Consider the following 14,286-nt stretch of genomic DNA (forward strand, 5'->3'; position numbering starts at 1 on the left):
AATATAGTTTACAAAACAAATGTCAAACTGTTAATAATGTAAAATGCTATTTTAATATATACTTACATGTATTTATATGTATAATTATGATCCATGATAAAATGTGTGCAAATAAATGTATGAAGTTTTTAAGACACTACATATTATTAGTATTATACCTAATGCTACACTTCTCGAGCAGCTAAACCAAAAAATGTGTTAACTTTAATAAAAAGAAGCTTATGAGTTAAAGCAGCAGCCTTTAGAGCAGACAAGGATATACCTTCTCAGAAGCTTCACAGCAGGGAAAGCAGTGACAATGAAGTTCTCATTCTTTGCACGAAACTGGATGGCTGCTACAGGAGCCAGGTGTCTGATATAGACAAGATTTTTGTATTCTTCAGTGATGGTGCCCCTGCCTCCACCAACAAAAAGCCCAGGAAGCTGCTTCCAAGATTAAAAAATCAGAAGCCTTAGGAACTTATGTCAGTGACTGGAATGCCAATTAATGTTGCAGCTGTACCTCAGGTTCCCAGCCTGAAATTCTAGAACCAGGTTAGTTAATTCAGGCTAATTCAGGCCTTACTGGATGCTGCCACTGAATTTGATCTTCTAGAAGATGAAGAGACACCCTGACTGTTGTAGCTCAGTGGACTGAGTGTTGGCCTGCGAACCGAGAGGTTCCCAGTTGGATTCCGAGTCAGTCACATGCCTGGGTTGTGGGCCAGGTCCCTAGTTAGGGCCATGACAACTGACTGATGATTAATGTATCTCTCACACATCAATATTTCTCTCCCTCTTTCTCCCTCCCTTCCCCTCTAAAAATAAATAAAAATAGATGAGGAGAGCAAAAAAAAAAATTCAGAAATATCTCAATGAAGACAAGAATCTTGTTCATGTTGCCCATGACTTTTACCAGAAACTCACTCCTCGTACTAGTAATGTTCAAGCCATATTTTTCAAGGACTGTTTATTTTTATTTTTTAAAGATTTCATTTATTCATTTTTAGAGACGAGGGAAGGGAGGGAGACAGAGAGGGAGAAAAACATCATTGCGTGAGAGAAACACTGATCGGTTCCCTCTCACACGCCGCAACCAGCAACCTGGCCTACAATCCAGGCATGAGCCCTGACTGGGAATCGAACTGGTGACCTTTCAGTTTGCAGGTGGGCACTCAATCTACTGAGACACACCAGCCTTCAAAGACTGCTTGTATAAAGTATCTGATGATTTGGAGTCAAAGATAGAAGACTCTGGAAAACAGCTATTTAGTCAGTTCTCCACCTGACAGAAAATGGAGACCTGGTCTTGATTACAAATTTCAACAATCAAATCCCTTGATCTTACTGGTGAAAAAAAGGTCCTTGAGTGGGCTCAAGAGAAGCAGAAGCTGACCATGTTACACACCCATGGGGTCTACACGAACCGAGTGGCACATCCTCCATACAGCTGGGTATCAGAATGTGCTCAGGAACGCTCAAGTTACAAGAGATTCAGAAACTCTATAAAAACAAGTAATTTCTTTTCCTGGATTGTGACTGGACTGTTAATGACATCACTTTCCAAGTCCTTTTTCTGGAGGCCATCAAGCATAAATCTGACTTAGAACATTTCATATCGGTTCAGAAAGGAGACGTAGATAAGTTCAAGAAGCTTTGGGAAAGCATGCTGGACAAAGGATTAAGGCCATCTGCTATTGAAATGAATATGCTGATCTTCCAGAACATTTCAAGCGACTGACTGTGAGATCTCCATAAGGGGCAGATCAGCAGGGATAGTGAGAGAAGGTCAGCTAAATGCCTCATCGGTAGCATACAGTGAAATGAGAGACTGCAGCACATGAGAGCACTTCAGAAGTCACCCCCATCAAACCAAGCTGTAAGGCCCTACTGTGAACAGTGTTTATGTCAACTTACAAGAACCCAACACAGTTCCTGGGAAGAACCAAAACCCAGAAGTTAAAAGTTGGGGTAGAGTGGCAGGAAGAGAATGTTTCAACTTGATCCTTCATGCCAGCTGGCTCTTGGTCTTCTGTGGCCTGTTGCAGGCTGAGAATACCCACACAACAACAGGACCCAGATGCAGCTCCCCTCCCCACCCCACCCCACCCCACCCCACCCCTAGGCTGCACGTGCCTGTGTCCACACAGCAGAGCAGCGTGATACCCATGGACTGAGGCCGCTCCTCTGTGTGAAGGACTTGGGAGGTAGATGGCATGGAATCGCCATGGTCCTTTATTGCAGTTTTGTACTCTGTACTTGGTTTTTCTTAAGCTTAATGGCTTTTTAAAAACAAGACTTGAAGCTCTAGTTTTCTAGATCTTTTACAGTAGATAGTAAAAGTTAAAAAAAAAAAGGGGAGCTTTTGAGGTTATCTACACAGAAACTGTCTAGCACTTAATACTATAAGGGAGTTTTTTAAAGGGATACACCATATTAAATAATATAATAACATCTTACATTATAACTCTGCTGAAAATCTTCAAATGTATTTTTCCACCTCCTGTGTTTAATGTGATATGAGCAAAAAATAATGAAAATTTCCAGAAGTAATGAGAGACACTAATCTTTATTTGCTGGATACTCAACCAATTTTGACCAGGTTAAATGAAAATAAATCCACCCTTATATACATTACAGGGACCCGCACCACAGATAATAAGTGTCTGTTTTAATTCATAGCCTTAAAAAAATCTTTGCATTGGGCCTCCTGCTCTGTACACTGAGTTTCCTGATTACACTAAAATAATTTGATTTCTCAGTGTTAAGTGTTTCTGCAGCCAATATGAACTACCTAGCTGAGTTACTTGAGAGACTGTATGGCCCACAAATTTCAAAATACTTATTTTGAAATTTAAAAACACTTCACCCTTTAAAAAATACTTTGCCAACCTCTGTTCTTTTAAACACTTAGACCAATCTACCTAACTTTCAAGAACGGCAAATTAAAATGACTGTCAGACAAGTAAAATCTGAGAGTTTTTAAACTCATCAAATAAGCTTTTAAAGGCTATACATTAGGAAAAAGGAAAATAACTCCAGAATGAAGGAGTGAACAAGCAAAGGAATTGGTAAAATATGGAACTATTCTAAGTATCTACTGACTGTATAAAACAGAGATTAGAAGGTATAATTTGTGGTGTTAAATTGAAAGATATAAAAACTACAAAAATGAACAACAATGGCATGAACTGGCAGAAGGCAATGGGCAATAAAGCATTCAAGGATCCCTGTATTATTCAAATTTAAGTCTGAACTTTAAGCATGTACTATTTAAAAACTGGAGTACTCACTAAAGGAAGACCAAAGAATAGAATATATAACTTCTAACAGAAGGAAGAGAATAAGAAACTCAGCCCAAAAGTGGAGGGGCAGTGGGGGTGGGGGGTGGTGGTGAACAGAAGAAAAAAACGAAATTCCCCAATAAAAAGACAGATTATGAGGATGAATTTTTTTAATTATAGATTTATGCTATTTGTATAAAGACAAACCTAAAATACAAGGAATAAGAAACACAAAGTAAAAAAATGACAAAAGATACACCACAGAAATAGAAACAAAATGAAAACAAAAGTAGCAATATTAACATTAGACAAAACGGACTTCAAGAGAAAAAACTTTATCAGAGAAGTGAAAATGAAGTAAAATATTGAAGACTAAAATGGAAAAGGCAGATTTTAAAACCTTTAAAATATATAAGGTAGGGAAGGATTACTTCTACAAGATAGAAAAGTACAAACCAATCAGAAAAGATCTAACAGAAAAAAAATTAAGAAAACAACCCCAGTTACATTGCATTGAATGAATGAACGAATGAATGAATGAATAAAACACCTAGCCATGGATGGAGTGGCTCCGTGGATTGAGTGCTGGCCTGAGAATCAAAAGGTTGCTGGTTCGATTCCCAATCAGGGCTGGCCTGCAGGCCAGGTCCCCAGTTGGGGGCATGTGATAGGCAGCTGATCAATGTCTTTCACTCCCACACTGATCTTTCTCTCCCTCTCTTCCTTCTTCCCTTCCCCTCTCTAAAAATAAATAAATAAAATCTTTAAAATATATCCCTCCCCACCTGGCTCAGTTGGTTAGAGCATCATCCCATGCACCAAAGACTGTGGGTTTAATTCTGTGTCGGGGCACATGCCTAGGTTGTGGTGTGACCCCCATATGGGAGACAACGGATCAAGGTTTCTCTCTCTCCCTCCCCCATCCTTCCCCACTCTGTAAAATCAATAAACATATCCTCGGGTGAGGATATCTGTCCCCTCTTCCATTTTGAAAAAAAATATTAAAAAAAGAAAGAAAATACTCCAGAATAAATTTAACCAAGGAAGTAAAAGGCCTATACCTGACAAACTATAAGACAATGAAGAAAGAAACTGAAGAAGATACAAATAAGTGGAAGCATATACCATGTTCATGGACAGGAAGAATTAACATCCCTAAAATGTCCATAGTAACCATAGCAATCTAGAAATTCAACATAATCCTATAAAAATACCAATGGTGCTTTTCACAAAATTAGAACAAATCATCCTAAAACTTATATAAAACCACAAAAGACCCTGAACATCTAAAGAAATCTTGAGGAAAGCCCTGGCTGGTGTAGCTGAGTGGACTGAGCACGGGCCTGCGAACCAGACAATCGCGGTTCGATTCCCAGTCAGGGCACATACCTGGGTTGCAAACCAGTTCCCTGCAGGCCAATTCCCAGCAGGGGACGCATGAAAGGCAACCATACATTGATGTTTCTCTCCCTCTCTCCTTCCCTTCCCCTCTAAAGATAAATAAATAAAATCTTAAAAAAAAAAAAAAAAGAAATCTTGAGGAAAAAAGAGCAAAGTTGGAGGCGTCGTGCGACTGGATATCAAACTATACTACAAGGCTTGAGTAATCAAAGCAGCATGGTACTGCCATGAAAACTAAAACACAGATCAATGAAACAGAACAGAGAACCCAGTTATAAACCCCCGCCATCACAGAGGCAAGAACATACAATGGGACAGTCTCTTCAATGCATGGTGTTGGGAAAAATAAAACTAGATCATTTTCTTCCACCATATACAAAAATAAAACTCAAAATGGATTAAAGACATAAATGTAAGATATGAAGTCATAAAATTCCTAGAAGAAAATACAGGCAGTAAACCCTTTGAAATTACTCTTAGCAATATTTTTTTTTGGATATGCATCCTTGTGCAAGGAAAAGGACAGAAAAAATAAACCAATGAAACTCCATTAAAATAACAAGCTTGTGTACAGCAAAGGAAGCCATTAACAAAACAAAAAGACAATGTACTAAATGGAAGAATGATACACACTATAAGGGTTAATATCCAAAATACATAAAGAACTCTTAAAACTTCACACACACACACACACACACACACACACACACATCCAAATAAAAAATGGGCAGAGGACCTGCACAGACACTTCTCCAAAGAGGACATACAGATGGCCAAAAGACATGAGAAGATGCTCAATGTCACTAATCATCAGAGAAATACAAATTAAAACCACAGTGAGATACCACAGCACACCTCAGAATGGTTATCATTAATAAATCAATAAACAATATGGAGATGAGAAAACTCATGCACTGTCGGTGCAGCCACTGTGGAAAACAGTATGAAGGTTGCTCAAAAAATTAAAAATAGAACTACCATATGATCCTGCAATTCCACTTCTGGTTATTTATCCAAAGAAATCTAAAACACTAATTCAAAAAATACATGCTCCCCTATGTTTACTGCAGCATCATTTATGGTAGCCCAGATATAGAAACAACTACATGTGTAATGATAAACGAATAGATAAAGAAGATGTGGTACATATATACAATGAAATATTAGCCATGAAAAAAGGGAAATGTTACTATTTGTGACAACGTAGATGGGCCTAGAGAATATTATGCTAAGTAAAATACATCAGACAGAGAAAGAAATATGATTTCACTTACATGCAAAATCTAAACAAGAAAAATAAACAAAATAGAAACAAACTCACAGATACAAAGAACAAATTGATAGTCATCAGATGAGAGGTGGTTGGGGGGATAGATGGCAAAGATGAAACGGATTAAGGAGTTCAAATTGCCAGTTATTAAAAACAATCATGGAGACATAAAGTGCAGCATAGGAAATGTAGCCAATAACATTTTGATAATTATGTATGGTGTCAGATGGGCACTAAACTGATCAGGATAATCACTTTATAGGATGTATAAATGTCTAGCCACTATGCTGTAGACCAGAAGTTAATACATTATTTTATGTCAACTGTGATTGAAAAATAAATTTAAAAAGAAAAATACCTAAATATTCAACTACATTAAAATTAGTAACTTCTGTTCCAAAAAGGAAGACAGAAAACCAAAAGATACTTGCACTACAGAACACAACCAAAAAAAAAAAAAGGCCAGAAATGATAAATAACTATAAATCAATAAGAAAAACAGCAAATAGAAAGCTAAGCAAAACATGAACCAGGCACTGCAGAGAATAGAAAAAGTAACAACCTATTATGTTCTACCTCACTAATAATCAAGGAACTATAAACTAATATAACATAAAACATTTCATTTCATACCCATCATATTGACAAAAGCTTAAATTATAACAATATCAAGGACATAAGCAACGGGAACTGGTGGTAGCAGCATAAATTGTTGTAACCACCTTAGAGTTTCCTATAAGTAATAAAGTTGAACCTGTACATATCCCATGGTCCAGCATTCCACTTGTAGAAATACCCTAGAGAAACTCTTCTATAAGGATAGATATACAAGGTCTGTCCAGAAGTCCAGCCATGGTTAATATAATGAGAATGGTCTGCACAACATTGAGGTAACCTGGCAGCCAAGGAGAGTGGACCAGAATGCTCATCCATGAAAAATGATGATTTCACCATACTAGTCAGTGGAGGTGGTAGATGCCATGGAGTGAGCATGTGTACTGTGTGGCCATTCCATTCCAAATGACTGAGAGAGTAGAGCGATGAAACTGTATGAAATTTTGTATTGAGCTTGAACATTCCTCAGAAGAAACTATTCAGATGATTCAGAAGGCTTTCAGGGACAATGCATTAAATGCAGCACAAGTAAAAGTGTGGCACAAACACTTCAAAGATGGTTCAGAATCTGTTGAAAAGTGATCCATATTCTGGAAGACCTGCAACAAGCATAACACCTGAGAATGCTGAATGTGTAGGGGCTGCAATCAACAAAGATCAGTGACTGACAATGAGAGAACTAAAAGCTGATCTGGGGATTCCAAAAACTACTGTGTCCAAGATTTTGGTGCTGGATCCTGAAATGAAACATGTTGTGGCAAAATTCATCCCGTGACTTCTGCTACCACAGCAGAAGAAACATCTGCTGCAGTTGCTAATGACTTGATTCAAACCACTACCAATGAACTAGATTTCCTCAAGAAGGTCATAACTGGAGACGAACTGTGGGTCTACAGCTATGATCCAGACACAAAGGCCCAGTCATCCCAATGAAAGCTGCCTAGTTCTCCATGTTTGAAGAAAATGCGGCAAAGTTGCAGCAAAATCAAGACCATGTTAACTGTGTTTTTTTATTGGAAAGGTGTTGTCCATCACAAGTACTCCCCCTCCAGGACAAATAATTAATAAGTACTACCTCTATGTTCTTTGTCAGTTGAGAGATGCAATACCATTGAAAACAGTTGCAGCTATGGGCAACTGGAGATTGGCGACTTCATTACGATAATGCACCCACTCATGCACCACGTCTTGTGCAAAGATTTTTAGCAAGACATCAAATCACCCACGTGACTCCACCCCCCTACAGCCCAGATTTGGTGCCCTGCCAACTGCTGACTTTTCCCAAAACTAAAATCACCTTTGAAAGGAAAGAGACTTCAGACCATCAGTGAGATTCAGGAAAATACAAGGCACCCAATGGTGATTCCAACAAAGGATGGTGCAGAGTGTTTTGAACAGTGGAAGAGATGCTGGCAGAACTGTGTGAGGTTCCAAGGTGCCTACTTGCAAGAGGACTGAGACATCATTGTCCTATGTACAATGTTTCTTGTATCTTCTTTATGAATGTCTCCATTTTTCATATTACGTGGCAGGATACTTTCTGGGCAGACCTCATAAAAGAATGTTCATAGCTACGTCTGAGAAACTCTTCTCAAATTTTGCCTTACCCTAGTCCTAGCCCTGTTCAAAGCAGCATTCTTTTTAATAACTAAAAATCAGATGGGGAGTGGATGGCGGAACTAATAGGGAGTAAAGAAGCGGTTCCCAGGAGTTGAAAGACATAGGAAGAGGTTGGTATAAGAGTACAAAGTTTCAGCTATAGGATGAATAAAGTCTAAGGCTGTAATGTATAGCACGGTGATTATACTTAACAATAATGTGCTGTATTGTATAATTGGAATTTGCTGAGAGTAGAACTTAACTGTTCTCACAAAAAAATGGGGTTGGGGTAATAGCTATGTTAATTAAATTAATGGTGGGAATCCTTTCAAAATGTATCAATATATGTATATCAGATCACCACATACACTTTAAATATCTTACAACTCTGTCGATTATACCTCAATAAAGCTTCAAAAAATGTCAGAAATACCCCAAATCTCTATTTGGTAAAATGGATAAATTAACTGTATTTTCCTATACTGGGATACTATACAGCATTAAAAAGTGAAATAAACTTTAATTTTTAAAGACCAATATAGGCCCCTGGCAGGTAGCTCAGCTGGTTAGAGCATTGTCTTCATATGCCAAGGTTGGGGATTCCATCTCTGGTCAGGGTACATAACAAGAAGCAACCAATGAATGCATCAATAAGTGGAACAACGTATCAATGTTTCTCTTTCCCTCTCTAAAAAAAAAAATGAAAACAATATATTATTTAGGGCTTTTAAATATGGTAAGAACTACTTTTAAAAAGCAAAATAACATAAAATCATAAAATTGAGGAAACAGATTACTTCTAGTGGGGAAGGAGAAAAATGCAGCAGGGGAGAGATTCTTAGGAGATTCCAAAGTTATTGTTAATGACATTTCTCAATTTGTGTGGTAGGAACACAGCTCTGATTATACTGTTCTTTAAAACCTACATATTACCTTTTTATTCACTCTTTTAGAAGATGTATTTCATAACAAGAAAAATTAATCCTCAAAACACAAGAGAACAATTTGTTCTTTTAACTAATTGTCTTGATTTAACAAACAGAAAACTTATTACTAAAACAAATAACCCATTTAAAAATGGGCAAAAACATGAAAAAATATAAAACTAAAAATTGGCAAAAAACTTGTAGACACTTCACCAAGAGGTATAGATGAATAAGCACATAAAAAAAAAGTACTCAGTATCATTTTCCATTACAGAAATACCAATTAAAACCAAAATAACCATGAGTACACATCCAGTATAATGGCTTAAAAAAAAAAAAACACTGACAATACCAAGTGTTAACAAAGATGTGGAAAAACTAAAACGCTCATGCACTGCTCATGGAATGTAAAATGGTAGAGCCACTTTGGAAAACAGTTTGGCAGGTTTTATTTAAAATATACATTTACGCCCTGACTGGTGTAGCTCAGTGGATTGAGCGCGGGCCTGCGACCCAGAGGATTGCGGTTTGATTCCCAGTCAGGGCACATGCCTGGGTTGCAGGCCAGTTCCCTGCAGGGGATGCACAAGAGGCAACCACACATTGATGTTTCTCTCCCTCTCTCCTTCCCTTCCCCTCTAAAGATAAATAAATAAAAATCTTTAAAAAAATAAAATAAAATAAAATATACATTTACCACACAACCCAGCAATCTCACTCCTAGAGAAACAAAAACATACCCATGCATAAACTTGTATGCCACTACTCAAAACATTATTCAAAAGCCAAAACCAAGAAACAATTCAAATGCCCAGCAATTTGTGGATAAATAAAATGTATATATTTATACAATGGAATACTGCTTAGAAATAAAAACAAACTACTGTCACATATAATATGAACTTCATAAAACATGCTAAATTAAAATCAGACACATAAAACTACATATTATGATTCCATTATGTGAAATTGCAAGAAAAGGCAAAACTATAGAGGCAGAAAGCAAATCAACAGTGGGCTGGGTTTGTAAGTACAGGCCGGCTTGCAAATTGATGCAAGGAAACTGTTTGGAGTGATGGACATAAGTTGTGGTAATGGTTGTACAACTACATAAAGTTACTAAAATTAATAAAACTTCATGTTTAAAATGGGTAAATTTGCCCTGGCTGGTATAACTCAGTGGATTGAGCACTGGCCTGTAAACCACACAGTCGCTGGTTCAACTCCCAGTCAGGGCACATGCCTGCGTTTCAGACCAGGTCCCTAGTGGGAGAGTGCTCAAGGCAACAGATCGATGTTTCTATCCCTATTTTTCTCCCTCTCTTCCCATCTCTCTAAAAATAAAATCTTAAAAAAAATAAAAAGTAAATAAAATGGGTAAATTTTATGGTATGTATAATTATACCCCAAAGAACTATACTGTTTTTGGTTTGAACTTCGGGGAACATACTAAGTAAATAATTTTAATGGTTCAAAAAGCATCTTCATGAATCAGCAACCCTTCTTCCTATACAAAGTAGAAGTAAATTATATATTTTTTGATGTGCCTTCAAAAGACTTTCCAGAACATTCCAGGATTCTATTAACCTATTTGATCTCATTTATAGCTGGGATATAATGTAGAATAAAATCTTTTTGGGGGGAGAGAGGTCTTCATTTTTACATAGTCTGTGATCATTTGTGCATCTAACAAATATTTAGGTCATGCTTGACAAGAGGTAGGTACTGTATTTGAACCAAAAATCAATTAGTGCAGTAGTGATTTTTACTACATTCTGAAGAAAGTTGTTTATACAAATACATCAAATAATGGGAACTAGGGACTCACAAAAAATGTTGTAAGTCAGGGATACCAGTTATTTGCTCAGTTTTTTCAAAAAGATCTCTGAACCATTTATTATATTTTTAAATAAAATATAAATGTCAGCCCCCATTTTCCCTCCCTAAGGAACTAGTAGTAATCTAAATAATGTGGGTAGTAAATTAGAATTTCTGTGTGTCCCACACTGGACTAGTTTCACTCTATTTTGCTGGGATGTCACCTGTCCTCAAGGCCGTTAGCACAGCATTTGTAGACTTTTATTTGTGTTTGTTCAAAGTTCTCTCTGTGAGTGTTAAGTCTGTCTTCTCCACATCTACATACCCAAATCTACAGATCTATGTGTTTTTCTCCTTTGTGTCACAAAATTAAGACTACAGAATGTACCCCACTTCACATCCAGCTTTTATTTAAATACATACCATGGAAATCCTTCCAGGTCAACATATATAGTTCTAACATTTTTTTTTTTTTTTAAGAATTTATGCCCTAGCTGGTGTGGCTCAGTGGATTGAGTGCCAGCCTGTGAACTAAACGGTTGCCAGTTCAATTCCCAATCGGGGCACATGCCTGGGTTGCAGGCCAGGTACCCAGGATGGTGCACATGAAGAGTTCACAGACCCACGCTCAACCTACTGAGCCACACCAGCCAGGGCCTAACATTCTTTTAAATGGCTGCATAATCTTCTTACACATGGAAATATCGTAAGTCATCCACTACTTCACCAATGGGCGTTTACCGTTTCCAGCTTTTTGCAACCGTAAGCAGTACTGCAATAAATAAATATCCTCGTACTATATGCATATGTTTTACTTCTATTTTGATAGGATACTGGTCTAAAAGGACTGTTGGGTCATTTTATTAAAAGATGACAAACAATTTCCCAAAAAAAACCACAGAAACTCAAATTTCCGTGCAGTGGTAACTTGAAAAAATATTACTGTAAATATAACACTGCAAGCAATAAATTTGACGATAATTAAAGTAATTAAACTTCAGGCTCAAGTGCTAAAATCATATCAAAATAAAAAAGCCATTCCATTTAAAACATTATTAGAGCCCTGGCTGGGGTGGTTTAGTGGATTGAGCGCCAGCCTGTGCTCCATTCCCAATCAGGGCACATGCCTGGTTTGTGAGCCAGGTGTCCAGTTGGGGGCGTGTGAGAGACAACCAATCAGTATCTCTCTCACACATCCCTGTTTCTTTCCCTCTCTTACTCCCTCCTATCCCCTCTCTCTAAAAAAATAAAGTCTTTTTAAAAAATCACTTTCTCTTAAAAAAAATAAAACCCTATTCGGGACTGAAAAGTACAAGACAATTCTGCCATCACAGAAATCTAGTTCACATACAGTACGTGAACATATTTCAATACTGCAATGAGCACTAAAGTATAAACTATATTTGTAGCAAATGCCATGTTACCATCTTACATTTAAGATTATGTAGGCGAAGCATTTTTTGGTATGTTTCCAATATTAAAACCTGGTAACACTAATCATCTTTTTTTTTTTTAATTCATAGCTTTAAAAAATATCTTTGCGTTGGGCATCCTCCTCTGTACTCCTAGTTTCCTGATTACACTAAAATAACTTGACTTCTCTGCTAACATAAAGAGAATAGAAAACAAATGGCCCCTCTGAGAGATAACAATGGCCTTGCTCTTTAACAGCCAAAATTTTTCTATGCTTTCCAGGAGCTTTTCAAATGGCAATAAATTCCGAATGAATAACTAAAGTCATTCTAACAAATGCGTAGAACAAGCTCTGAAACCCAATACTAAAAAAGGCAAAGTTTCACGCTTGGGGCTTTATAAAGTATACCCAATTATGAACGTACAGCTCAAAAATGAGTACTATTAGGTCACCCCGAATTCACCTGGACTACTTTCTGATGGCAACTCCGTGGAGTTTAATCCCTGAAGAGTCCTTTCCTAAACTTAATCACATGAGAGAAAACCCGGCCCCGCCCCACCGGCTGAAGACAGTGATGCTAAACGCTCGCAGGTTGTCTCATTCAATTCCTAATCCAAGGGATTAACAGAAACTGCCTGCCTTGCAGATTGCCTTTCCAAACCCAATGAAACAGAAAAGATGGGACTAGGAAAAAGCTATTTTTGATGAAAAGCTGCCTTTTCCGGCCAGTGGGCCTCAAAGGGAGCCAGGGACCCAGCATTGCAAAGAATTCAGCCCTGCTCCCAGGCGGACCACTTCCCGGGAGCTGGCCCGTGGCGCCCGTGGCGCCCGTGGCGGCCCTCCCCCCCCCCACCGCCCCGCCCCAAATCGGTCGCAGGAAGCCGCTCGCCCGGGGCACTAGTCTGCACTAGAACAAGGGCAGAGGCCACCTGACATCCTGCCTTGTGCTCCACTCCGCTTCGCCCCGAACAGTACGGCCTTGCCCAGACCAGTCCCGCCTTGCGAGGAGCTATACATGACCTGCGCTCACCATCACAGTTCTCTCCTCAGCCATCTTGGCTCCGCCCACGACTGCGCGGCCGGAAGTAAGCTGTTTCCCAGGCAACTATGCGGAAGTTGTAGGCCTAGGGGGAGTGGGAGGGGCCTAAGCCGAGAAGGGAGTAGTTGGAAGTCTGAGGGTTTCACCCGTCCCACTTGATGGTTTTCTGGAAGCTGGGGAAGGGTAAGGTACTGCTCCACAGATAGTTTTGACTGATGAGGGAAATGTGCAGCCAGTCATCCCTGGGCAACCCCTACCACTGCCTACCCTTTTAAGGGTGGTGCTGGAGAAGCACGGGACCCCGATGACTAGAGGGACCAGCCACACTTGGGAGAGCCAGAGCAACCCTCCTGCCACATGACTTTGGTTTTACAGTCACAACACAGCATAGGGTACCTCATTGTGGCCAATGACGAAACCTAAGATTGAAATGGAGCTAAAAAATTCCTATCACCTAGTGACATCAGAGCCGTCCTAATGTGATGCAAGGCATTACATGTTTGTGGTGATAAATCTGCTGCACCGCCAGTCATAAAAATATAGTACATACTGCCCTGGCTGGTGTGGCTCAGTGGATTGATTGCTGGCCTGAGAAACAAAGTGTCGCTGGTTTGATTCCCAGTCAGAGCACATGCCTGGGCTGTGTGCCAGGTCCCCAGTAGGGGAGTGTGCAAGAGGCAACCACACATTGATATATCTCTCCCTCTCTCCTTCCCTTCCTCTCTCTAAAAAAAATAAATACAATCTTAAAAAAAAAAAAGAATAGCACATACAATTATATACAGAACATAACACTTGATAATGAACAAATATGTTGCTGGCTTATGTACTTACCATAGTATTGTTATAGTGTACTCTTTCTCCTTATGAAAAATTATGCTGTTACACCAGCAGCAGCCTCCTGCATCTTGTGCTTACTGCCACTCTTAATTGCATAATAT

General features: G+C 38.7%; 1 protein-coding gene and 1 pseudogene across 2 annotated transcripts in view; one reads left to right on the forward strand and one right to left on the reverse strand.

Annotated features, from left to right (window-relative positions):
- The window catches only part of BBS4 (Bardet-Biedl syndrome 4), a 57,320-nt gene extending 43,939 nt beyond the window's left edge, over window positions 1-13,381 (reverse strand). For both annotated transcript variants that reach the window (XM_053656907.1, XM_037146271.2), the window contains exon 1: window positions 13,337-13,381. In XM_053656907.1, coding sequence (XP_053512882.1) covers window positions 13,337-13,360 — 24 coding nt within the window. In that variant the 5' untranslated portion in view covers window positions 13,361-13,381. The remainder of the gene's footprint in view (window positions 1-13,336) is intronic.
- On the forward strand, window positions 102-1,823 carry LOC119050110 (protein FAM118B-like; annotated as a pseudogene).
- Window positions 13,382-14,286: the final 905 nt, after the last annotated feature.

Source organism: Artibeus jamaicensis, unplaced genomic scaffold (assembly GCF_021234435.1).
Source record: "Artibeus jamaicensis isolate MK-2021 breed Jamaican fruit bat unplaced genomic scaffold, CSHL_Jam_final scaffold_286, whole genome shotgun sequence".
Classification (NCBI taxonomy): Eukaryota; Metazoa; Chordata; class Mammalia; order Chiroptera; family Phyllostomidae; genus Artibeus; species Artibeus jamaicensis.